Below are 25,835 nucleotides of genomic sequence, written 5' to 3' on the forward strand. Positions count from 1 at the left end.
GTTTCCCAACCTTTGGGCCTCCAGGTGTTTTGGACTTCAATTCCCAGAAATCCCAGCCAGTTTACAAGCTGTTAGGAAGTGTGGGAGCTGAAGTCCAAAATACTAGACGCCCAAAGGTTGGGAACTACTGATGTAATCCAAGGCTATTTCTTTAATTTAAATCTTTTTTCTTATAGAATCCAGTGAAATATTACGGTGATAGGTCAAAAGAGAGCTTAATGAGCTTTGCCATGCAGTTTGTCCAAAGCACAGTGACAGAGTTCTGGGCAGGTACGTTTAATATCATTCTTCAGTTTGCAGGTATTACAATCGACAAGAAATTAGTGGAAGATATATATTCCAATCAAAACAGTCTATATGGTAATAGAAGTGTAGAAAAGATAGAAGTGCTGTCAAAAGATGTACATCAAAAAGTTTATACTATATAATGTTTTTGAATAAATACATTTCATTGTTACTAATTAAATCACTTTTGGGGTTTTTTCTATTTTAGGAAATTTTGTTAGTGCTGTCGAGGCTGCCTTTGCTTCTGGAGTTGGCTGGTTAATTACCTTCTGTGCAGAACAAGGAGGTAAACATATTTTCAAGCAATTAACATTTACAGTGGAATTTTAATAACTGTGGAGGCATTGAAGTAGATAAATTGACAATGGAAAACAAACAGGAATAATGTTACATTTCTGTTAGAAATGCGTAAAAGCTGAGAGCTGTCGTAATTTTCTTAATGAATACATCAAATGCCATACATATTACTTGATGCCAGGAGGCTATTTGTGTTTAGTCATTGTATGAAATTCTTTCTGTTAGAGTGTTTTCTTAAAAGAACTGTTTACATTGTCTAAAATAATTGTTAAACTTGTAATATTATTTCTGATGAGATGTGGTTTCTCTCAGAAACAGAGGAATTTTTCTGGATACCAGTGGAAATTGTCCCATCCCCTTTTCTAATAGTGCCAGGTTTGCTGTTAGGAAGAGTGAAGCAGCTGCCTCAGGTGGCAAATGCACATGGGTAGGATTGACAAGGGACTTGGAACAGCTATCCTGTGGCCTTCAGATGTGATGGGAGGTCCCATACTATTCTTTGTCTAGAGGGAAAGTTCAATTGCCAGTTTTTGAAAAGGCATGACCTTTTAGAGACCATAACCTTTTGGAAAACCAGAATAATGGTATTCACAACCATTTTAAAAGCATAACCTTTCATAAAAGTATGATCTTCCAGAGAAGAGCCAAAAACTGGTTTAAGTAAAATATTCTCTTCAGTAGTATATAACCACATGTACTTATGCAAGGCAATTTGGTTTCCAGTTGTTAGACTGATAACCTGGTTGTCTCTGATCTGCTAGGAACAGAGATAATACCAATGCACACAACAGCTTCAAAAGTGTTCTTTTTAGTGCTCAAAAAACATCTACTCTCATAAAATATCTTGTTTCTATATCATGTTCTCAAGAGACAAAAATAAACTAGACATAGTTAAAAGTAACATATCTAGTTTACTTACAACCTTCATGTATTCAGCAGACAGGTACATAACTTGTCAATCCAGTTACAGATAGATTTGAAGTACAGTGTTCCCTCACTTATTGCTGGGGTTAGGTTCCAGGACCACCCGCAATAAGTGAAAATCCACGAAGTAGGGACGCTATATTTATTTTAATATTTATATATTATTTAGTAGTTATACACTATTTTATGTCTTTATCAACCAATCATGTATTGATAAATCACCTCCTTCTCCTCCTGTTGCCGCTTGGGCTCCTTTTCTCTCCCTTCAGTTTCTCCTTCCTCCCTTCCTTAGGCTGTAAATTGTAATTTTTATGATTTATAATAGTCTTTTAGAGTTTATTGAAAAACCGCAAAACAGCGAATCTGCGAAAAGTGAACCGCAAAGTAGTGAGGGAACACTGTAGTTTCTCTGTGCAGATAACACAGGGCATCTTCCTTATAATCAACAGCAACATGAGTTTCCTCTTAACAGTCCATAGTTTCATGGCGTCTCACTGTTCTTCTAAAATGGAGTCTGAGTTTAGAGCAGCCCCAGATCTGATCATGTAGTCAGTAGCCCCTCCCACAACCTCAAGAAACATAGAGTAAAGAGGAAAGCTGCATACCAAAACATACATATACAATACAATAAGCAAACAGAATTATAGATTAACAAATTACTAGTAGAGGCTTGGAGAAGATTACTATTTCCAACACCAGTTCAGGTTGGTTTTCCAAATGAAACAGGGAGTGCCATGTTGTCCATTTTAAATTGGCCCTGAATCCAAAGAGTATTAAAACATGTACTCATGCATTTTTTTACATTTCAATGGAAAGATGATGCAGAAATAGAATCCCCTTGTCTTTTTTCCCCTTTGGCAAATTCCCTGTTCCCCATTTCAAGATGTGCAAATATTCTGCTTCTAGACTTTTCTATTAATCATTGTGTGATACATTAATTGTGGGGATCGTTTTTATCAGATATCTTTGTTTGTATGTTTTTGCATACAGTACTATCCTTAGTTTATCCACAGTTTCATCTATCCACAATCCAACAAAACATGTCCTCTTTAGAGGTTTTCTAGATTCTCCAGAGTCCTTATTTCAATAGAGTTCACTATTATCCTCAGTTTTACATATCCGCGCGAAGTCCGGGAACATGTCTCCCACAGATATGGAAGTTATACTGTACACGCTTGTGGATTAACATAAATGTGATGATAAATCTGGTTTCTCGATAATGTGATATTATCTTTTTTCTAGATTGTTTGACTTCTCCAACACGTCTTAAATTGGCTGGCATGTTGGTAAGCTTTATTTAAATTGATTAATGTTCTAAGAATGGACTTTATTTGGTCAAAATCTCTTTGGCTACAGAAGTAGATAATTAAACTCATACTCAACTCTCCCCCTGAAACTTGGGTGGGATTCATTTTGGAATATGTCTATTATTTTAGCATCCTTTCTGAGAAACGTAAGATGCATGCAGAATAGTATAGTATGTCTGTATTCACTTGCTGATCTCAACCGGAGTGTTTGCATGTGTGTGAGAGAGAGATAGACACAGCAAAGAAGGATACATAGCTTTTGTGAAGGCTGTGCTGTCTCAGTTTCATTTCCTCATTTCACTTTCTTTTCTCTGTTGGTTGTTTAATACAGGAAGGCCTGGTTAATGTAGGCTGGATGGACTGTGCCACCCAGGGTGAGCTTTGTGAAAGTTTGGATATCTCCTCTAGCACGACAGCGTACTTTCCACCGGGAGCCACCTTAACTAATAAAGAAAAAGGAGGTGTTTTGGTATGCGCTGGTTTTCATATACATACATGCCTGCTGGTGGAGGTGACGGTAGAAGCAAAGGAAGAAATAATATTTCTAAATGTTTTTAATAGATATTATTTGATTATAGTCAATCCTCATTCATTGGGGATATGGGCACAACAGTGAAAAAAATGAATTAAAACTGCTTTTTAACATTAGTGAACATCTCTTTATATAAGTCCTCCAGGATGACATTTAGGTCATCTTCTTGCAGAAGTTTCCTTTACTTACTTGCATATTAATTAATTAATTACTTACTCTTTTCTTTAATCAGCCTGCCTGAAATTCTTCTCAGACATGTAAAAAAAAAATGCAATAAATGAATTAGAAAAAATTACTGCTGGTCTAGTGTAGAAGACATTAGCTAACCCTATTACAGTTATCACTCGTTTCCGAATTAAATTAAATGAATGTGTGCCCTGGAATTGACAAGAGGCATTCTTATGTAAGATCAAATTCTTTCTTATAAATTAATTTAATTGAAGGGATGGATGAAATAGTTGGGGCAAGAGATGTGCTTGTGTGAGAGGACTCTGTAACTTCAACTAGAACAAGAATGTTTGGAAGTATTTCTCACATATTTTCTCCTTTTAAAACTATAGTTTAGTTATGAAAGGTAAGCAAATGCTGAGATTTAATTAAAGCCAGAGGGAATAGTTTTAGCTCTGTCTGGAATTGTAGCTAAAATACAAAGCTTCTGTCCTAAAATCTAATCCCCAAGTGAGCAACTATGGATAGGGAGATATCTGTTACTTCACAAGATGCAGGGCTGCTCCCAGTGCAATGTTACATTAGATTCTGGAAATAGGGTGGAAAATTATCCATGGGAGGGTATTACTATCCTTGTGGGGCTAATTCAGGGGTTAGAATAGGTTTCGTTTTATTTAGTATTGATTCATTTAGTATTTATTGAGTTTTGCACTGCTGTTTTATATTCTTACATTTTGTTGAATTGTGCTTTTATCTGGATTGTTGTGTTTGACTATATTTTATTTTATTATGTTTTTGCTGTGATTGATTATTTTGTATTTGTGTTTATTGGCATTTTGTCCCATATGTTAGCTGCCCCAAGTTGTTGTTGTTGTTGTTGTTGTTAGAATAGTTGAGAGGCACCATTGTGTAGTGCAGGGGTCCTCAAACTTTTAAAGCAGAGGGCTGGTCCACAATCCTTCAGACTGTGGAGGGGCCGAATTATCATTTGGAAAAAAATGAACAAATTTCTATGCACATTGCACATGTCTTATTTGTAGTGCAAAACAACAACAACAACAAGTACAATACAATATTTAAAAATGAAAACAGTTGTAACCAACATAAACCTATCAGGATTTCAATGGGAAGTGTGGGCCTGCTTCTGGCCAATGAGATAGTCAAGTTAATTAGGATTGTTGTTGTTGTGTGCCTTCAAGTCATTTCAGACTTTGGGCGAGCCTAAGTCTAAAATTATTTATTAATTAATTTACTACATTTATTTATTACATTTATATCCCGCCCTTCTCACCCCGAAGGGGACTCAGAACAGCTGTAGGCACATTCAATATATTATATTATTAGCATAGCACAATATTAGCATTATATATTACTATATTGAACTATACCACTATACTGTAATATTATATGTAATATATATCATATAATTAATATTATTATATGGTATTATTAGTATTATATTGTATAACATTATATTATTATCAATATTATATGTATATACAATATATTATATTATTTAAAGTGATATAAAATATTATATTATAAAACTGAGGGTGGGGGCCAGGTAAATGACCTTGGAGGGTCGCATCCGGCCCCTGGGCCTTAGTTTGGGGACCCCTGGTGTAGTGGTTTGAATATTTATTTGTCATATCAGAAGCGAACCGAGGGTACAAGTTGTAATGTATTTGAAAACATAAAGTTTTTAAAAAACAAACAACAACAACTTGGCATTATACTAAATGTCCTTTGACCAGTAGCTGGCCACTTGGAATGCCTCTGGTGTTGCTGTAAGAAGGTCCTTCATAGTGCATGTGGCAGGGCTCAGGCGGTATTGTAATAGGTGGTCTGTAGTTTGAATGTTGGACTATGACTCTGGAGGTTCAATTATCTGCTCAGCCATGGAAGCTCACTTAAAGACTAGTGCTTAGGAGATAAGCTTTGCACTTTAGATACAACCCCTGGGCAAGTCACACACTCTTGGCCTCAGAAAATCCCATTATGAGGTTCTCTTTGGAGTCGTCATAATTCAGAAACAAAGACACATAGCAACAAAATTCAGTAGTAAGAAAATCCAAAAGCCCTTCTGTGTTGGGATTTCAGATGAGATTTCTTAAAGAAATCAGTGGATTTCTGGGAGTCTCCAGATTCCCTGCAGCCACAAAATAGACCTCCTGGAGCTACATATAACCCATAGGCTAACCTTTCCCCAACCCACACTAGGCTTTTGCCTGTTTGTAGCTGATGCTTCTCTTCCTTTCCTGAGTTATATATTGTGCTTATAAACATGATTCTTATATATGCCAGTCATTATGAAGAGATAAAATTCTGGCTTGTTGCTTTGTGGTTAATAAACAGAGAAAACAAAGTATGTAAGGACTGGGGAGAAACTTGGAGTCAACTCAACCAAGCAGTAATGAACCTAGTTTCCAAGGAGATTGGCCATTACAAATACAGAACATAACCCTAGAGGATTCACATTTTCAGGACAAGTCATATGGGTGGGGGCTCAAGAATTTTATTTCGTTGATCAAGCAATATAAGATGTCCAAAAAACTTATTTTGATCAGTGAGGAAGCAACAAAGTGTTGTGATATTCAAAGAGGGGTTAGACAGGGGTGTTGCTTATCTCCTTTACTTTTTGTATTGGTTTTGGAAGTTCATAACAAGAACTATTGGAAAAGAAAAAAGAATTAAAGGAGTGGATGTCAAAGGGCATAGGTTTAAGCTGAGCACTACTTTGCAGATGACTTAATGCTTTGTTTTTGGAGAGTGTTGAGATTTTGATAACTACTGTATTTAAAAAAAATTATGGAGATTTAGCCCCTTCTACACTGACATATAATCCTGATTATCAATGCAGATGATCCACATTATCTGATTTAAACTGGATTATATGAGTCTACACTGCCATATAATCCCGTTCAAAGCAGATAATCTGGGTTTTATATGGCAGTGTAGAAGGGGCCATAGTGAGGTTTACAATCACAAAGGACAAAGCAGTTGCATTGACAAAAACATGAGAAAAGATGATGTGATACGTTTTAACTGAGGAAACTGGTTTCAAAATCGATTGAGGGATTTCTTCCACCTTTTGATTTCAAGTGTGTCATTGCCATACTATATTGAACAGGGACATTCTAAATTGGCAAAGAGGCTCTTTGGCTATCATCATCATTATATTTGTTTCCAGCCTTTCCTCATGGCTTGAGGCATGATACAACATAGTTAAATTGTATAGATAAAAACATGAGGCCATCAAAATACATATATTAAAAGATAGAGAGCAAAGATCAAAACACATTAAAATCATAAAGAGAATTGGGAAAATATGTACTTGTTGTTTCAGATGTCAACAATTAGCATCCCATACTACCTTCAAATAAATCCTGGGTAATCTAAAATAGTTTACTCTTGACCAACCTGCCCTTGCTTTATTGTCACTCTTGAAGCAGCTGGAGCAGACTTCTATCTGGGCTCTTCTAGTTCATGTCAGCCCAGTTACCATCATTGGCCACACAACTAACACACACAACTTTGTGAACTCTTGAGTGCTCTGTAGATTAATGGGGATGTTTGTGCAGACTCTAAGCCAGGGGTCCCCAAACTAAGGCCCAGGGGCCGGATGCGACCCTCCAAGGTAATTTACCTGGCCCCCACCCTCAGTTTTAGACTTAGACTCGCCCAAAGTCTGAAATGACTTGAAGGCACACAACAACAACAACAACAATCCTAATTAACTTGACTATCTCATTGGTCAGATGCAGGCCCACACTTCCAATTGAAAGCCTGGTAGGTTTATGTTGGTTCAAATTATTTTTATTTTTAAATATTGTATTATTATTTTGTTGCTGTTGTTGTTTTTGCACTATAAATAAGACATGTGTTGTGTGCATAGGAATTTGTTCATATTTTTTTCAAATGATAATTTGTGCCCTCAACAGTCTGAAGGATTGTGGACCGGCCCTCTGCTTTAAAAGTTTGAGGACCCCTTCTCTAAGCCATCATATAATTTTTGTTTGACTACATTTGGTTTAATTTATTGATGCTAAGTTTAATTCATTGATGTTAGGTTTAATTTAATGTGATGTGCAGTTTTTCATATATGGGTTTTTCTGGGATTTTATGTTGGTATGTGTTTTTTTTATAGAGGCATTGAATGTTTGCTGTTGTATGTTGGAATCCGCTCTGAGTCCTCCTGGGGTGATAGGGGGAATACAAATAAAGTTTTTTTTATATTATAGTTTTATATTAAGTAAGAAGGAGAGACATACAAAGAAGAAGAGAGATCTGTCTACCCAGGGTCATGTCCGGCACTACCTGTAATACTTTGCGGGATTTCTGTCAGAGGGACAGAAATAGCATCTATGGGCCAGACAGGAAATAATCTTCCTCCTTGTTGTTGCCTTCCCTCCCCCAAATCCATTCCAGGTAGTACAGTGATTTCATCTTGAAATACATTAGTAGCTATTCAGAGACATGTATACATAAAGAGCCATCTCCGTTCAGGCTCAATGATCCTGAAAATTGTAATCTCAAAACAAAATGTTCTATGTTTTGAATATCTTATACAATCGAATCCAATTCATTTCTTCTTCTCCAGTTTCTGACCTCTTTAGATACCAGAGAGATATATTTGGAAGTCATGAAACATCTTCCAGATTCCAAAATGATCTCAGCATCTACTTTAAAGGTAAAGATGAGTTCCAGATTTAACTGTGAAGAAATATTTGGAAGGAGCAAAGTTTTCTTGACTTTTTTCTTTCTCTATTGACTTTTTTGGTGTATAAGGGGATGTCCATGATAGCTTAACATCATATGAGTTTGTTCTCTTGATGGTTTCTTTAGAGGTGTGGGTATTCATTGGTAGTTGTGATTTCTTTTGTGTGGACCAATAATTGAGGAAAACATGTCTTGTGTTTTTTTTCCCCACTTTCCCTTTCTTAAGGATCATCTGGCTCATCATCGATGGCTAATATTTTTTCAGTTTGGCCAGAATAGCAAGTCCGAAGCCCATGATCTTAAAAAGCTGGGTTTTCTGCTTAAAGCAGAAAGTATTCAGGTAAGAATAAGAGAACTTCTCGAAATGGATGACTCTAGGGATTGGGTGTAACTTCCTTCCTCTTCTCGGCTGAATCTATATCTCCACACTTGCCTACGCCTCTTTGAATAGAGAATGCATGAGATGTCTTGACTTAGATATCTTCTCCCATATCGATAACAAGTAGCTACAAGAGAAGGGACATAATTTATTGACAGAGCACATAGTATTTATCCAGAAGGTTCCACATTCAATCCCTGCTAACTCAAAAATAAAAACAGGAAAGTGTTCTGTCTCTGATGCAGAAGTGTGGCTGTCAGTCAAGATAATCAGGTTAGATGCCACAATGCTAATTCCATCTAAGGCAGTGGTTCTCAACCTGGGCTCCTCGGATATTTTTGACCTTCAATTCCCAGAAATCCTAACAGCTGGTAAACGGGCTGGAATTTCTGGGAGTTGAAGGCCAAAATCATCTGAGGACCTCAGGTTGAGAACTACTGATTTAAAGCGTCTTCATTTCTAAACTTGGAGCTTGTGCATGCATTAAGCTATAGTTAGTTATAGTCCCTGGGAGAGCAATTTGTTTCCTTTTTTTAGTTTGGATTGGATCAAAGAGCATGAATGTGTTAAATTTACTAAAAGCTTGTTTGATAAACCACTTTGAAAAATGTTTGCCTGTATCATAAAACTATTACAAGATCACATTTACTCTCCCATGAATGTTGATAGTTCACTGTTCTTTGATATCTCTTTCCTTGAAAGTAACATCATAGTAGTCACTGCAGCCTATATTAATTTACATTTATTTATTTATTTCGTGTCAAAAGCATTGCACGACAAATACATTTCAAAATGATAGGGGGGAAAAAAGGAAATCACAAGCAACTAAATAGTTTTGGACCAAAAGCGGGCAACAGCAACCGCATTGTCCGTATCTTTAAACAACTCCTCCTCCGTACATGAGGCAGGGCATTGTGGGCAAGCATACATATGCGGAGTTGTTTGTTCTGCTCCACAGTCACACAAGGTGGAGGATTCCTCCAGGTAGTGCCATCTTGCCAGATTGTCTTTTGATCTGCCCACTCTGCTTCTCAGTCTATTCAGGGACTTCCAAGTTGCCCATTCTTGGTTTGCCCCTGGAGGAAGACCCTCATGGGGGGCCATCCAGTTGGAATTGCCAGGTTTAGCTGCCCAGAGAGACACCCTTGCTGCTGCTGGAGGAACATCAAGAGGAGTGGTGGTTCTCATGAAGCCCTTTCTTGATTTGAGTCTAGTGGGAGGAGGCTGATAGTCATGCAGTGGGTGGCTTTCACAATGTTCGACCTTTTCTCTCTCACCGTTAGCAGCGACTTCCCGTTGCACATCAGGAGGGGCAATGCCAGCTAACTTGTGGAGTTTATCAACAGGTGTAGGTTTAAGGCATCCCGTGATGATTCTGCATGTTTCATTCAGTGCTATGTCCACCTGCTTTGCATGGGCAGACTTGTGCCAAACAGGACAGGCATACTCTGCAGTTGAGAAAGACAAGGCCAGGGCTGATGTTCTTATTACTTGTGGGTCTGCTCCCCATGCGCTGCCAGTCAGTTTCCGCAGGATGTTGTTGCGTGCAGCTACTTTGTGCTTGGTGTTCATGCAGTGTTTCCTATATGTTAGTGTTCGATCTAAGGTGACACCAAGGTATTTAGGATGGAAACAGTGTTCGAGCTCTTGGCCTTCCCAAGTAACTTTCAGTTTCCTGTTGGCTTCACGGTTACGTAGGTGGAAAGCACACACTTGTGTCTTGGAAGGGTTTGGCTTCAGGTGGTTCTCTTTGTAGTAGCTGGAGAGATCTTTCAAGGCATTAGTGAGTTGCTTTTCAACTGTTTCAAAATCTTTCGCTTGTGTTGTAAGGCCAAGGTCATCAGCATATATGAAGCTCTTTGTGAGTGGTGGTTGTGGCTGATGGTTCGTGAAGATATTAAATAAGGTTGGTGCAAGAACGCTGCCTTGGAGTAAACCATTCTTTTGCCTCCTCCATCTGCTTTTCTGGCCCTGAAACTCCACATAGTCCTGGGATATAGGACAGTGTGGATCCAGCCTAAGACACTGCAATATTAGCCCCTAAAGAAACTGTTCCCATGTCATGGGATGAGATTCCCATATCCATCTCATATTTTTAATGCCTCATTCTCTAAGGATGGTGATTTTCAAATAGATGTTTGTTCCACAGGTTGGCAGGTTTGACTGCCTTACTGCACCAAAGACCTGCAATGATCTATATGTTTATGAACCCCGTGTAGTGGTCTTTAAAGGGAGAGGATTGGAAGACTACGAAATCCATCATGGTAAGCAGCTTTTGCATAGAAGGCTTAGAATGTTTATGATCGTGTGATGCCTGCGAATATATTTTCCTTCATAATAAACTGCATGTTAGAAACATCTTCCTGTAATAAAGCCCACCTTTAAAAATGAATATCCCCCAGTCCTATAATTGGAAGCAAAGGATCGAGGAAAAGGTGTTTGAAGGTGCATCTATGCGATAGAATTAATGCAGTTTGACACCACTTTCACTGCAGTGGCTCAGTAGTATGGAATCCTAAGATTTGTAGTTTGGTGATGCAGAGATCTTTGGCAGAAAGGGCAAATGGCCTTGTAAAACGGCAACTTTTGTGATGTCTTGTTGAGGCATGGCAGTTGAAGTGGTCTCAAAGTGCATTAATGCACTTTGAGTTATTTTCACTGTCAGTTTCTCTGACCTTTTGTGTTTATATTTGGGAAATAGATAATTTTGTAAACAGCTCTCGTTTAATCCTTGTTCTGTTTTTAAATTATGTTCTATGCCAATTTTTACTATTTTACTATTTTATTATACCATTGTGTATAAATGTGTTTTTATTTTGTTTTAATTCTTACTTGTCAATGATCTGTGTTATGTATGTATTTTATTTTGTACTATTGTGATTACCAGGTTTGTCCCCATGTTAGCCACCCTGAGTCCTTTTGGGGAGATGGAGGCAGGGTATAAAAATAAAGTTGTTGTTGTTATTATTGTTGTTGTTGTTGTTACTTATTAATTTGGAACAAAAAATAAAACCTTCTTTGATACAAGTACATTGTCTTTCTGTTCTACTAAAGAAATACAGTACTTTTGAAGAAGTAGTAGGTTAAGATTGACACCAAAATTTACTTATTTTATTCATTTGTTTTCTGTCGGAAGGAAAGAAGATTCTATATGACATCGTGGCCTTTGCTAAGGAGAGTGTGAATTCTCATGTCATCACTCTTGGGCCTCAAAATTTTCCTGGCAAGGAGAAGGAGCCATGGCTTGTTGATTTCTTCGCACCTGTAACTATTAGAACATTATTTATTTTCAGACGTAAATTTATAACTGTATGCAAACAAAAATATAATTCTTTAATGTAACAGCCATTTTTCAAAAATTCTAAACTGGTAATGTAGGGAGCCTATAGTGGCACAGCGAGTTAAACTGCTGAGCTGCTGAACTTGCTGACCGAAAGATCGCAGGTTCAAATCTGGGAAACAGGATGAGCTCCTGCTGTTAGCCCCAGCTTCTGCCAACCTAGCAGTTCGAAAACATGTAAATATGAGTGGATCAGTAGGTACCGCTCCGGTGAAAAGGTAACAGCGCTCTATGCAATCATGCCGGCCACATGACCTTACAGGTGTCTGCGGACAACGCCGGCTCTTCAGCTTAGAAATGGAGATGAGCACCAACCCCCAGAGTCAGACACAACTAGAGTTAATGTCAGGGGAAAACCTTTACTTTTAATGTAGGGATATGGTAATAAGTAGCTTTCCCCAGAAAATTATCTTTTGTTAAGATTTTAGGAATTGTTCTCAAAGGAAGTAAATTTTTGAATCTGGGCTTTTTCCCTGGTATTTGCTGTTGACCATTGAATTATCTGTTCAGGAAAGTGTGCTGAGGAACAAGAAAAGCCACTCCAATAGCCCATTTGATGTTTTCCATTAAAGGGAACATTTTCTCAGGAGTCTTCATAGGTCAGTTAGAAGACAACTATTGGAGGGAGTAGGGGATTCATAGGTCCTGAAAACCCAGTGATTAGAATATTATGACCAGCTTACTGTATGGGGCTGGAAAGATGAGATGGGGAGAAGAAACAGAACTTTGAGCCCAGATACTGAATGTATCCCAGCAGCTTTTTAGGAGCAGAGACCAATGGAGTGTAATATTTCTCCTGACTAGAAAAAATGGTCTAACACCGGGATATCAAACACATTTTCATTGGGGGCCACATCAACCTTATGGCTTCAAAGGGCCATTGAATCCTTCAAAGGGCCATTGAATCCATGGATGGAGAATCTGTGGATACAGAGGAACAACTATTTTTTTATATAGTGGTTTGTGCTCTTTAGTTTTTATTTATTTTTTTACCCTATTTATACCCCACTTTTCTCTACCCCAAAGGGGGACTCAAGGTGGCTTTTTGCCCAGTTTGGGTCCCCATCACAACTCCCATCAGCCATGATGTCTAATGATGAGGAATACAGGACTTGATGGGATCTGTTACTCTCTTACGTTTGTATGTCCCTGTCTTTTCTTTCTTAGTGGTGCCCTCCTTGCCGAGCATTATTGCCAGAGCTGAGAAAAGCATCAAAGCAATTGTACGGTCAACTGAAATTTGGTACCTTAGATTGTACACTTCATGAAGGGATTTGCAATATGGTAAGCTGCAAGTATAGCTATGCTTTTATCGTATGGATATCTCTGTTTTGTTTTAACCTTCTTGTGAATATGATGTCTTGTAATCTGAGGTCATATGCATAGGAGCCATCTCAAAAATGACATATTGTATTAAAGCAACTGGGCTTTTGAAAAGTTATGGTTATTTTTAAAGAAAAAACTAGAAAACATTGAGTTCAACATTTAAGCTGAAATTAATGCATTTTTTAAAAAACCTAAATGGTTTTTAAACTGTTTTGCATGTTCACCTCTAAAATCCTGGAAAATTTAAGCTGTTAAGGGCCACAACAGGTGTATTTTTAAACATATGGATAAGTCATACTAATCTCTGCTGAGGTTAATTCCAGCTTCACATCTATCAAGCAGTTGGATTCTCAAAGGATGCTAGGCAAACAAAGCAATCAAATATATATCTTGAAGTCTATTAGGTTATTCCTGAGGTTATAAGTAATTATAAGGTTATCAGTAATAAGCAATTCCTTATTTTAAACTATTGGCGCTCAACCTGGGATCATCATATATTTTGGCCTTCAACTCCCAGAAATAGTGGGTAGACTGGCTGGGATTTCTGAGAGTTGTAGGCCAAAAACATCTGGGGACCCCAGGTTGAGAACCACTCCTTTAAACCATCTGCAGACTGACTTGCACTATGTTGCCATTTATCAGTTTGGTCACTTCTCTGATTTCAAGTGATAGAATCTACTCACTTCTTCAGAGTTCTATTTATAATAGTAGAATATGATTCATCTGATTTAGACTTGCCATGGATTTCCATCCAGAGGCATTTCACAAAAATTAAAAGTATGCACCTTTGTTACAGGAAGAGCAAATTTCTGTGACCCTTTTCTGGAGGAGTCGGTCTTGTTGGACTTGGTGGGGCTTTGATGTGTCTAGGACTACACTTCTCTTGGGGACATACAGCTTTCACAACATTGCACTCAAATGTGTATGAAATCTTCTCTTTTTTGTAGTTCTCTTGTTTTCCCCATGTATTGAGATAATGCACATTTCTTTCAGTTGTATTAGTTTGGAGGTTTCTTCTTTACAAGTGCCAGAACTATCAAGTTACTGAATTAAATGCCAAAAGATCTGTTGAAACTTGAAAGGAGTCTTTGATATTTCTGAAGATGTTTGTCATTTTGTTATTCCATAGCACAACATTAGAGCTTATCCAACAACTGTGGTTTTTAATCAGTCTAACACTCATGAATATGAGGGACACCACTCTGCTGAGCAGATCTTGGAGTTTATTGAGGTAACTGCATATTGTTGTCATTGTTGTTGTTTCCCACTGCATTCCCTATTTAAAACTCAAGGTAACTTAGAATAGCTGTATGTGTGTGTGTGTGTGTGTGTGTGTGTGTGTGTGTGTATATATTAGCTGTGCCCGGCCACGCGTTGCTGTGGCGAAGTCTGGTGGTATGGGAAATAAAGTATTGAGGAATTGGTGGTAGTTAAGGTCAAGGGTAAAGGTGCCAGCCTGTTTATGTTGGATAAGTGAGACTCTACTGTATATTTATAATCTTATATTACCTGCTTAGAACTGGATTATATGAGGCCCCTTCTTCACAGCTGGATAAAATGCACACTGAAGTGGATTATATGGCAGTGTGGAGTCAAGATAATCCAGTTCAAAGCAGATAATATAAGATTCTAAATGGGTTATATAGCTGAGTCTACACTGCCATATAATCCAGTGCAAATTAGATCATCTGTGGAAGAGGCCTAAGTGAAGCCTAACTCTGCCTGTCCCCTTGGCTGAGTCGGTTGCTAGGAGACCAAGTGGGCGGAGCTTAGCCTTCTTACTGGCAGCAATTGGATAAAAACAGTTATTGCTCTCCCTCTAATTAGGACTTTATTTTTCTTTTCTTTTTGTTGTATCAACCTAGAGGCGTGGATGATGGATTGTGTTGTCAAATTTCGAGGTTGGGGGGCCTGTAGTTTTGTTGTTTTGTCCGCTGCCCTGATGCCATCACTCTTTTATATATATAGATATATATATAAAGTAAAACCCTGCTAAATCGAGCCCCGCTCGTCCGAGCGTCCGTGTAGACCGAGCCAAATTCCTCCCCCCCCTCCCCTCACTCACCCCGCCAGATCCCGGTGCTGCCAGAACCCAGCCGGGTGGGTGGGTGAGTGAGCGAGGGACGGAGGGTGGGCTCGCTCTCTCACTCCTCCACCAGCCTGGCACCGGTGCTGCCGGCCCCAGCATGGCGAAGGAGCCGAGGCACGGGCAGGCGGGTGAAGGAGGAGGGCCCCAAAAGTCCTCCTCGCTCACCCACTCGCTGGCTGGCTCCCTCGCCATGCTGGGCGCCAGTGCTGCTAGCCCCAGCATGGCGAGGGAGCTGAGGCACGGGCGGGCGGGTGAAGGAGGAGGACCCCAAAAGTCCTCCTCGCTCACCCGCTTGCTGGCTGGCTCCTCGGCCATGCTGGGCGCCGGTGCTGCCAGGCCCAGCATGGCGAGGGAGCCGAGGCATGGGCGGGCGGGTGAAGGAGGAGGGCCCCGAAGCTCCTCCTCGCTCACTCGCTCACTGGGTGGCTAGGTGCCTCGTGCATGTTGCTAGGTAGATTGCAAACTACCTACCAACACGCAGGGGCACTTAAGCCAGCCAGTGAGCGGGCCCAAACGCCCGCCGAAGGGAGAATTTTCCTCTCCCTTCGGCGGGTGCTTGGACACAGGGAAGCGCGAAGACTGCCGCTTCCTGCTTTCCTGGGTCCAAGCACCCGCCAAAGGGGGAGCAAACTTTTCCCTTTGACGGGCACCTGGGTCTGGTAATTCGAGTTATCCAGGTAAACCGGAAATTCCCAGGGTGGTCTGTAAAAAGGCCTTACATTTATTATTTAAACTGATATGTTTATTCCTATCATGATCTGATCACCATGCTCAGTATATCCCATATGCATGGGGGTATTGGGATAATGATACAAAAGGTTTGCTAGGGCAGACGCACTCTCACTCAGACTCAGCCCCCCCCCCCCCAAACCAAAATCCCAGCCCCTCCCGAATCAAAATCCTGTCTACGGGCCTGACTGTATGTATGTATAAAATGTAAATTGCATTCCCTGTTTGAAACTCAAGGCAACTTTTTGTCTTGCAAACAGAAATGTTTGTTTTTTGTAATATACTTTTTAATTTACATATATTAACAGCTTATATTAACACAAAACAATGAACATTTTACATACACATCACATCACCAAGGCCTGAACAGGTATCATTTCCTTTACCATAAATTTATGTCAACCAGTAAACAAATGTCATGTCCAAAATTCCTGACCAACAAGGTTTTATTGTTTTCCCTTTTCACTCTCTAAAACATATTTAATAAAAACTGACCAATATGTTTCAAAATCTGATCTCTTAGTTTTCCCCCTTTACACCCTCAATTCCATTAATAGTATCATTTAAGGCTATGTTCCATATCTCCCTATACCATGCTTCCTGCGTGAGATTGGTTACTATCTTCCAATTCCTTGCAATTATAAGTTGCAGAAATGTTTGTGACATCATTTCCTGTTCACCTTTTTGGGGCCTAAAATGGCCCAAGGGGTCCCAAAGCCTAACAGGAATACAGTAGAGTCTCACTTATCCAACATAAATGGGCCGGCAGAATGTTGGATAAGAGAAAATGTTGGATAATAAGGAGAGATTAAAGAAAAGCCTATTAAACGTCAAATTACATTATGTTTTTACAAATTAAGCACCAAAACATGTTTTAAAACAAACTGACAGAAAAAGCAGTTCAATACATGGTAAAGTTATGTAGTAATTACTGTATTTACGAATTTAGCATTAAAACATCGCAATATATTGAAAACATTGACTACTAAAAAATTGACTACAAATAAATATAGAATTGCATAAAATGAACTTACAGTGACAACATTGTCGGAACTTAAATCCGTAAAAAGTTCAGTCCTTTCTACCTAGAGAAACAGTTGTGGATCTGCGCGGGAAGCAGACTGCGTTAGATAATCTAGAACGTTGAATAAGTGAAACTCTCATGTACTTTGTTTTGCTGGTATTTTGGCCGTCTAGGCAACCCCTAGATTTATCCTACCAACACATCCTTTGTTTTGGATTCAACCCTTCTCACAACCTGAACCACCGTATTTAAACATTGTCACAGAGTTTTGTAAATATGAAAGCCAAGTGCTTTAAATGTTCTCCGTTCTGTTCTTTAGGATCTGATGAACCCTTCTGTGGTGTCTTTGACACCTGAGACCTTCAATGAGCTGGTGAAGAAAAGGAAGGCGAATGAAATCTGGGTGGTTGATTTCTATGCACCATGGTGTGGTCCTTGCCAAGCCTTAATGCCAGAATGGAAGCGGATGGCCAGGGTAAAACGATGCTACTAGCATACCTTATTAGTATTACATACACTGAATGTGCAGATTTAGGGAACATACACCTTCATTTCCAGAGCAGTTTTAGTGGTAGTATTTCAATGCTATGGTTATCCAGTGAGGTTTCTTTGCAGATTTTTGTAGATTTCTACAATTCTACGCTGAAAATTCAGGAAGGGAATATCTCTGTCTTCTACTAATTACATTTGTACATCCATTCACCAGTCCTACAAAACTACTCTTACCTTATTTAATCCCCTGGACAGGCTATAAGGAGCAGTGCTTAAGGGGCTTTTATAGAGAAGCTGGTAAATTCATGTTTCCATTTTATTTACATAGATGTTCTACTTGTCCGTAAGAACACATTTGCCTCACAAAGGAAGATTAACTGTAAAAAAATATTATTATTTATGCCAAATTTGAGAATGGAAATAGACTACCTTGGCCATATAGAAAATAATCTTTGTATATATTCTAAAGGCATTGTCACTTTGCTTTCAGGAATGGAAAAAAGGTGGCTTCTTGAAATTTTCCACTTGGGACCCCCTTTTGTCCCAATGAATTTTTACATGACCCTAGGTATATAGGTATATAAAAATCAAACATTTACTGATAACAAATCAGCACCTGCAAGATTTGCTAAACAGGCTGGGTTCCAGTTCATAAAACTGCACAATAAATTTATTTATTTATGTATTGCATTTCTATACTGCTCTCTCTTTCTTACCTCGAGGGGGACTCAGAGTGGTGTACAACATGGCAAAATTCAATGCCACAATACATACAAAAGCAATGCATGATATTAATAATTAATGACACAATAAATTGCATACACTTTGTACGGATAACCTGGATTTCAGTAAGGCCTTCGACAAAGTCCCCCATGACCTTCTGGCAAACAAACTAGTAAAATGTGGGCTAGACAAAACTACGGTTAGGTGGATCTGTAATTGGCTAAGCGAACGAACCCAAAGGGTGCTCACCAATGCGTCGTCTTCATCATGGAAAGAAGTGACAAGTGGAGTGCCGCAGGGCTCCGTCCTGGGCCCGGTTCTGTTCAACATCTTTATTAACGACTTAGACGAAGGGTTAGAAGGTACGATCATCAAGTTTGCAGACGATACAAAACTGGGAGGGATAGCTAACACTCCAGAAGACAGGAGCAGAATTCAAAACGATCTTGACAGACTAGAGAGATGGGCCAAAACTAACAAAATGAAGTTCAACAGGGACAAATGCAAGATACTTCACTTCGGCAGAAAAAATGGAAATCAAAGATACAGAATGGGGGACGCCTGGCTTGACAGCAGTGTGTGCGAAAAAGACCTTGGAGTCCTCGTGGACAACAAGTTAAACATGAGCCAACAATGTGATGCAGCAGCTAAAAAAGCCAATGGGATTCTGGCCTGCATCAATAGGGGAATAGCGTCTAGATCCAGGGAAGTTATGCTCCCCCTCTATTCTGCCTTGGTCAGACCACACCTGGAATACTGTGTCCAATTTTGGGCACCACAGTTGAAGGGAGATGTTGACAAGCTGGAAAGCGTCCAGAGGAGGGCGACTAAAATGATTAAGGGTCTGGAGAACAAGCCCTATGAGGAGCGGCTTAAAGAGCTGGGCATGTTTAGCCTGCAGAAGAGAAGGCTGAGAGGAGACATGATAGCCATGTACAAATACGTGAAGGGAAGTCATAGGGAAGAGGGAGCAAGCTTGTTTTCTGCTGCCCTGCAGACTAGGACACGGAACAATGGCTTCAAACTACAGGAAAGGAGATTCCACTTGAACATCAGGAAGAACTTCCTCACTGTGAGAGCTGTTCGACAGTGGAACTCTCTCCCCGGGTCCGTGGTGGACGCTCCTTCCTTGGAGGCTTTTAAGCAGAGGCTGGATGGCCATCTGTCGGGGGTGCTTTGAATGCGATTTCCTGCTTCTTAGCAGGGGGTTGGACTAGATGGCCCATGTGGTCTCTTCCAACTCTACTATTCTATGATTCTATGATTCTAGGTACTTTCCATTTTAAGAGTTGACTGGAGAGAAAAACAGAAATATCTGTGGGTAGTATGGAGCCCTGGAGTCTATGTGAGGGTGTGGTGGGGGTATTTTTTGTGTGTTCTCGTGCATTTGAGGCTTACTGTGTGCTTAGGGGGCAAATAAATGCATAGAAATCAGACCATCAAATTCATGAGGTTGGGATGATTGATGTGGGGTTTCAATTGCTATAGAAGTGGGGTCCTGGGACTGCTTGTAGCCTGTAGACCACACTTTGAATATGCCAAGGATTAAACTTTCAAACTTGTTTGATTTTAAACACTGCTTAAGAGCTTTGGGAGGGTTTCATGATGAAATTTTAAAACCTCAATTTATATATACATCTTGCACAGATAGCCATGACACAAAATGAGAGAGAGAGGTTAAGAGAGAGAAGGACATACACAGAGAAAGATTCATTATCTGTACAGGATGCTGGGGCTGAAATATAGCCCTGATAGCAATAAGGCTACAAAGGAATCTCACTTTCCAGTCGTAGGTGTCCACACACGTTGATAGCAAAGGATTCTTCCTTTATATCTTTGCAAAGGAAGCTTAGAAGTATATGATTCTGTCTGCAACACCCTGCTTCTTTCACCAGAATTAAAGTGTATGCCCTCCAAATATGAAAGACTAAACAAACATTGACCTTTTGTATTAGGATGACAAGCTTCCGAAGAAGGCAGATCCGTTGGTTACTGTTTAGGGGGGTGTTTTAATACGTCTTTGGCTTTGGATTGGAGATATTTTTGCAATTCACGTTGGATAATATTCCTCTGTTTCAGTTGGTGAATGGACTGATCTCTGTTGGCAGCGTGGACTGCCAGAAGCATTTCTCTCTTTGTCATCAAGAAAATGTTCAAGGTTATCCTGAAATAAGACTCTTCCCACAGAAATCAGTTTCATCTTATCAGTCCTAGTGAGTAATGCAATTTACTCGGATTTTAAATTCAAGGCTCACAAAAAAAACAAAACAAAACAAAAACCACCCTGCTTTTTGTTAAAGAGTTGGCGAAAGAAGTGTTGAATTGCCCAGTCAGGAACTAGCTGTGTCCTTATATTGTTTTGGTGATGAAGACTACATCCTGTTTGCTACTTTGGACTTGTGGTAACTGAATCACACTATTTAAAGTAATTATTGGGGCTAAGGTGGGACATAGATAAAATATTCAAAACTTAAAGGCAATTTTAATGTAAAACACTTCACCTTCCAGACATATGAATTGGACAATTACACTAGGTAACACAATTTTTGTTCCCGGGGTTATAAATGTCATTTCCTAATTGGTTCTATCATAAAAACATGGGAAAGGTTTATTAAACCTCAGATTGTTTGTTTTTGCAGGACATCTTGCGGCACATTTTGCTGTAGTTTTTCAATTAATATCTCATAGAGTCTCAACCAATTGGCAGCCACAAAACACAAGTTTCTGGAGTATAACAATTACTTTCAATGTAAGTCCTTCACAATTAAACAGGAATGACATTTTCATACCAGGACCATAATTTGTGTTGAATTTTGTTACAAAGTGTTATCTAATTTCAGCCTGATTTGTACAAATAAAATCCACCCAGATTCTTGAGGATAAAGAAATATTTGAACCTGGATAATAACCTTGAGGCGAGATAGAAATGATCCATAAGATATTCCATACCACATGGATCACTCTCTGTAATTTTACTTTGGTTACCATATGTTATTGGGGCCGCAGTGGCACAGCAGTTTAAACTGCTGAGCTGAACTTGTTGACCGGAAAGTCGACGGTTTGAATCTGTGGGCGGGGTGAGCTCTCATTATTAGCCCCAGCTTCTGCCAACCTAGCATTTCGAAAACATGCAAATGTCAGTAGATCAATAGATACCACTCTGGCGGGAAGGTAACAGCATTCCATACAGTTATATCGGCCACATGACCTTGGAGGTGTCTACGGACAATGCCGGCTATTCGGCTTAGAAATTGAGATGAGCATCAAACCCCAGAGTCGAACTCAACTAGACTTAATGTCATGTGGAAACCTTTACCTACCAATGTGTTTCTTCTTTGCACACAGTATGTCTCACATTTACTTCTACATGAAAAACAGATAAACAAAAACATGTCTCAGAATTCCTCCTATGTAAGAAACAGCTAGAAAATCTCATGGCAAATGGAACAAAGGGAGGAATCAAGCGTCCACCCAAATGTCATGATTTTTCATGGGGAAAATTTAGCATGTTGTGAGTCTAGTTCAGGGAAAGTAGACCTCATTTGTGCTTCAGATCTCAGAGGTTGTCTCTTTGAATATAGATTAATCTTTATATTTGTATCTCCCAACAGTAGCTACAATGGCTGGCACAGAGATGCTCATTCACTGAGAAGATGGGCACTCGGGTGAGTTATTACAGAGGGATACAACACAAGCAGACTTTTTGGTGCTAAAGAGTGGCTGAGACATTTTGGTGAAGCAGGGATTTACTGAGAGGCTATTCATGCATTACACTCACAAGTATGTAGCGAATCTAAGCAGAGCAGAAATTCTGGTCAATCAATTTCTTGTGAATGGAAAGCTTATATCTGTGTACTCATTTTTTTTTTAAAACAATGCATTTTATGTCTCTTTTGTTGCATTTTCAAATGACTTAAGCTGTACAAGTGGCACTTATTTTAAAACTGATTCCTACTATATGATACATTTTTATTTGTTGGACATGTTATTGACAGTTTAATTACATTTCAGGGATGAGATACAATTTATTTAGCAACATTCTGTTTGTTTTAATTTGTAACCTGTCTTGAGTCCCAGTTCTGTTGGAGAGGCAGGGTATTAAGAATGTAATAACAAAAACAGTAGTAGAAGTAGTAATGACTTGAGATGGGAAGGCCTGGAAAAAAAAACAGGAAAGATTGGCAAGGGGGATGGAACAAAACAGAAAAATTGGGGGGCAGAGGGGATGGCATTTTCCCCAATTTTTGTGGGTTTTTTCCAGGCCTTCCCATCTTTAGTAATGACTAATAACTACAGTAATGAGTTACAGTACCAGTTCAGCATCTGAAATGCTTGGACTCAAAAAGTGTTTTGAGTTTCAGATTTTTTTTTTTTCAGATTTTGGAATACAGTAGAGTCTCACTTATCCAACCTTCGCTTATCCAACATTCTGGATTATCCAACTCAGTCTGCCTTTTAGTAGTCAGTGTTTTTGTAGTCAATGTTTTCAATACATTGCAATGTTTTGGTGCTAAATTCGTAAATACAGTAATTACTACATAACCTTACTGTGTATTGAACAGCTTTTTCTGTCGATTTGTTGTAAAACATGATGTTTTGGTGCTTAATTTTTAATCATAACATAATTTGACGTTTAAAAGGCTTTTCTTTAATCCCTCCTTATTATCCAACATTTTTGCTTATCCAACGTTCTGCTGGCCCGTTTATGTTGGATAAGCGAGACTCTGCAGTAACTATATTTGCATGAGATATCTTGAAGATCAGACCCAAGTCTTAAGCATGAAATTCATTTATGTTTCATACACATCTTGTACACATAACCTAAAGGTACTTTTATACACAATTCAAGTCATGTTATGTATGAAACAAAGTTTTTATGTATTGGATTATCAAAAAGCAAAGAGATTACAATGTCAGCTACCCATGTGGGTAATTTCAGATTTAATATTGCGGATAAAGGATAACCAACCTGTTTTTAAAATGGATTTTGTTGTCCATGATCCTAGAAATGCCTAATAAGATTTAAAATCAATTCATATGGCCCTAATCCCTGATAAAGAAATGAACAGAGGGTAAAGACTATATGCTGTTGAAAGTGCTAATTTTGTTGCTAATACATGAAAGTGCTAATTTTGTTACTGAATAATTTTTCAAAGTGGCTTATGTAACAAACTTAAGATCCTATTTCTTTTTCTAAAGGTATTTACCTCAAGTATCTCTGGATCTGACACCTCAGAGCTTCACTGACAAAGTCCTTAATGGGAAAGATCACTGGGTCATTGACTTCTATGCGCCTTGGTGTGGCCCTTGCCAAAATTTTGCACCAGAATTTGAGATCTTAGCTAAGGTAAAGGTTATTATTTTTGCAGCACTAATGGACTAAAATATCAGCTCTATAAATGAACCTAAACATTAAGCCAGAATAAAAATATGTAGGATCATCCCCTATGTGTGCTTTTTTAGTTCAGATTCTGCCTTGTTTTGCAATGGTGCTTTTAATGATTTTGTTGTTTGTTTTGTTTTCAGTTCACTATTACCTAACTTGAATGCTGTTTTCTTTTTACTGGAAAGGTGGAGTGAGCAGTGGACTTTTAACACTTCGCTTCTTCTCCTTTCTTTTTCTTTTAAAGACTGTTAAAGGAAAATTGAAAGCTGGGAAAGTTGACTGTCAAGCTCATGCTCATATCTGTCGGTCTGCTGAAATCAGGGCATATCCAACGGTTAAGTTTTATCCCTATCTGGGAACAAAGGTAATAACAATGTTTGCTTTTAGCTATGAGGGGAGCCGTAGCTCATTGGTAGAGTACTTGCTTTGCATGTGTCAATCCTGGTTGCAATCCTGGATATCTTCAGGAAGGGCTTAAAAGGACCCTCTCAAAATCATATTGCAGAGGAGTGACAATACTGACTTCATAGAAGTAGCAAGGAAAGTGTGGGCTTCCTATGGCTTCTCCAGGGTGTTTTGGTGCTTCCTGAAAATTTCCTCCCCAAATCAGAGTGATGTAGGGTTTGAGCATTGGACTATTATTTATTTATTTATTTATTTATTTGCAGTATTTATATTCCTCCCTTCTCACCCCAAAGGGTATTCAGGGTGGATTACAATGCACATATACATGGCAAACATTCAATGCCATTAGACATACGACATATAGACACACACAGAGGCAATTTAACATTTTCCAGCTTCTAGCTTTCATGAGGGTATGCTCGATTCTGGTCACGGGGAGCTGCCGCTTCACCGTCCACTTGTGGCACCGAGTCCTTGATGGTATTATTTCTTAATTCCTACCACGCGCTGCTGGCAATTTTATGGTGTTGTAAATTAGTTAAATTATCCTCTCGCATAAAGCATACCTAAATTTCCTACTTGACAGATGCAACTGTCTTTCGGGCTGCTTAGGTAAACAGCAAGCTAGACTATTAATGGTCGGGGGCTTAATCCGACCTGGGCTTTGATCTCATGACCTCTTAGTCAGTAGTGATTTATTGCAGCTGGCTACTAACCAGCTGCTCCACAGCCCAGCCCTACCTTGTTTCCCCCAAAATAGGACAGGGTCTTATATTAATTTTTGCTCCAAAAGATGTGTTAGGTCTTGTTTTCAGGGGCAGTCTTATTTTTCCAAATTGACTTTATAATTGAACTACAGTAGAGTCTCATTTATCCAACATAAACGGACTGGCAGAACCTTGGATAAGCGAAAATGTTGGATAATAAGGAAGGATTAAGAAAACCTATTAACCATAAAATTACATTATGATTTTACAAAACATCATGTTTTACAACAAACTGACAGAAAAAACAGTTCAGTACACAGTAATGTTATGTAGTAATTACTGTATTTACGAATTTAGCACCAAAACATTGCAACATTTACTACAAAAACATTGACTACTAAAAGGCAGACTGCGTTGGATAATACAGAACATTGGATAAGTGAAGCTTGGATAAGTGAGACTCTACTGTATATCTAAGGATTATTTTTGAAATAGGGCTTATATTTCAAGCATCCTCAGAAATGCTGAAAAATCATGATAGGTCTTATTTTCAGGGTAGGTCTTATTTTGGAGACAACAGGGTAGGACTTTGGAGATGAAGGTTCAAACCCATGGGTAGTCATGGAAACCCATTAGGTGACCTTAGGTGAGTCACGCTCACTCAGTCTCAGAGGAAGGCAAGAGCAAATTCCCTCCGAACAAATCATACCAAGAACCCCAGATAGATTAGCTTTTGATCATCATAAGTTGGAAAGGACTTAGGGGCAAAGAACGAAAGCACCAAACTCATCCCACAAGACCCTATTATCAGGCTTAAGCAAACTTTGACCCTCCAGGTGCTTTGGACCAACTCCCATAATTCTTAACAGCTGGCAGGCTGCCCTACATGCTCCAGAAAATTAAATGAGAAGGAGAATATGCCCCAAATGAACCAAAAACATCAAAGGGAACTTCTTGCATTGGAACACTCCCAGTTCCCTTTCAACAGTTCTTTATCTTCTAC

General features: G+C 39.0%; 1 protein-coding gene across 1 annotated transcript in view; it reads left to right on the top strand.

Moving 5' to 3' along the window:
- Positions 1-25,835, top strand: part of dnajc10 (DnaJ heat shock protein family (Hsp40) member C10) — a 45,904-nt gene that overhangs the window by 14,059 nt on the left and 6,010 nt on the right. Inside the window, exons 7-21 of the mRNA XM_008115486.3 lie at positions 177-270; positions 494-571; positions 2,749-2,792; positions 3,145-3,282; positions 8,114-8,203; positions 8,459-8,572; positions 10,761-10,875; positions 11,748-11,875; positions 13,119-13,235; positions 14,407-14,508; positions 17,439-17,594; positions 20,414-20,547; positions 21,946-21,999; positions 23,534-23,681; positions 23,965-24,084. Of these exons, the coding sequence (XP_008113693.2) occupies positions 177-270; positions 494-571; positions 2,749-2,792; positions 3,145-3,282; positions 8,114-8,203; positions 8,459-8,572; positions 10,761-10,875; positions 11,748-11,875; positions 13,119-13,235; positions 14,407-14,508; positions 17,439-17,594; positions 20,414-20,547; positions 21,946-21,999; positions 23,534-23,681; positions 23,965-24,084 (1,632 nt within the window). The remainder of the gene's footprint in view (positions 1-176; positions 271-493; positions 572-2,748; positions 2,793-3,144; positions 3,283-8,113; positions 8,204-8,458; positions 8,573-10,760; positions 10,876-11,747; positions 11,876-13,118; positions 13,236-14,406; positions 14,509-17,438; positions 17,595-20,413; positions 20,548-21,945; positions 22,000-23,533; positions 23,682-23,964; positions 24,085-25,835) is intronic.

This window comes from Anolis carolinensis, chromosome 1 (assembly GCF_035594765.1).
Source record: "Anolis carolinensis isolate JA03-04 chromosome 1, rAnoCar3.1.pri, whole genome shotgun sequence".
In the NCBI taxonomy this organism is placed as follows: Eukaryota; Metazoa; Chordata; class Lepidosauria; order Squamata; family Dactyloidae; genus Anolis; species Anolis carolinensis.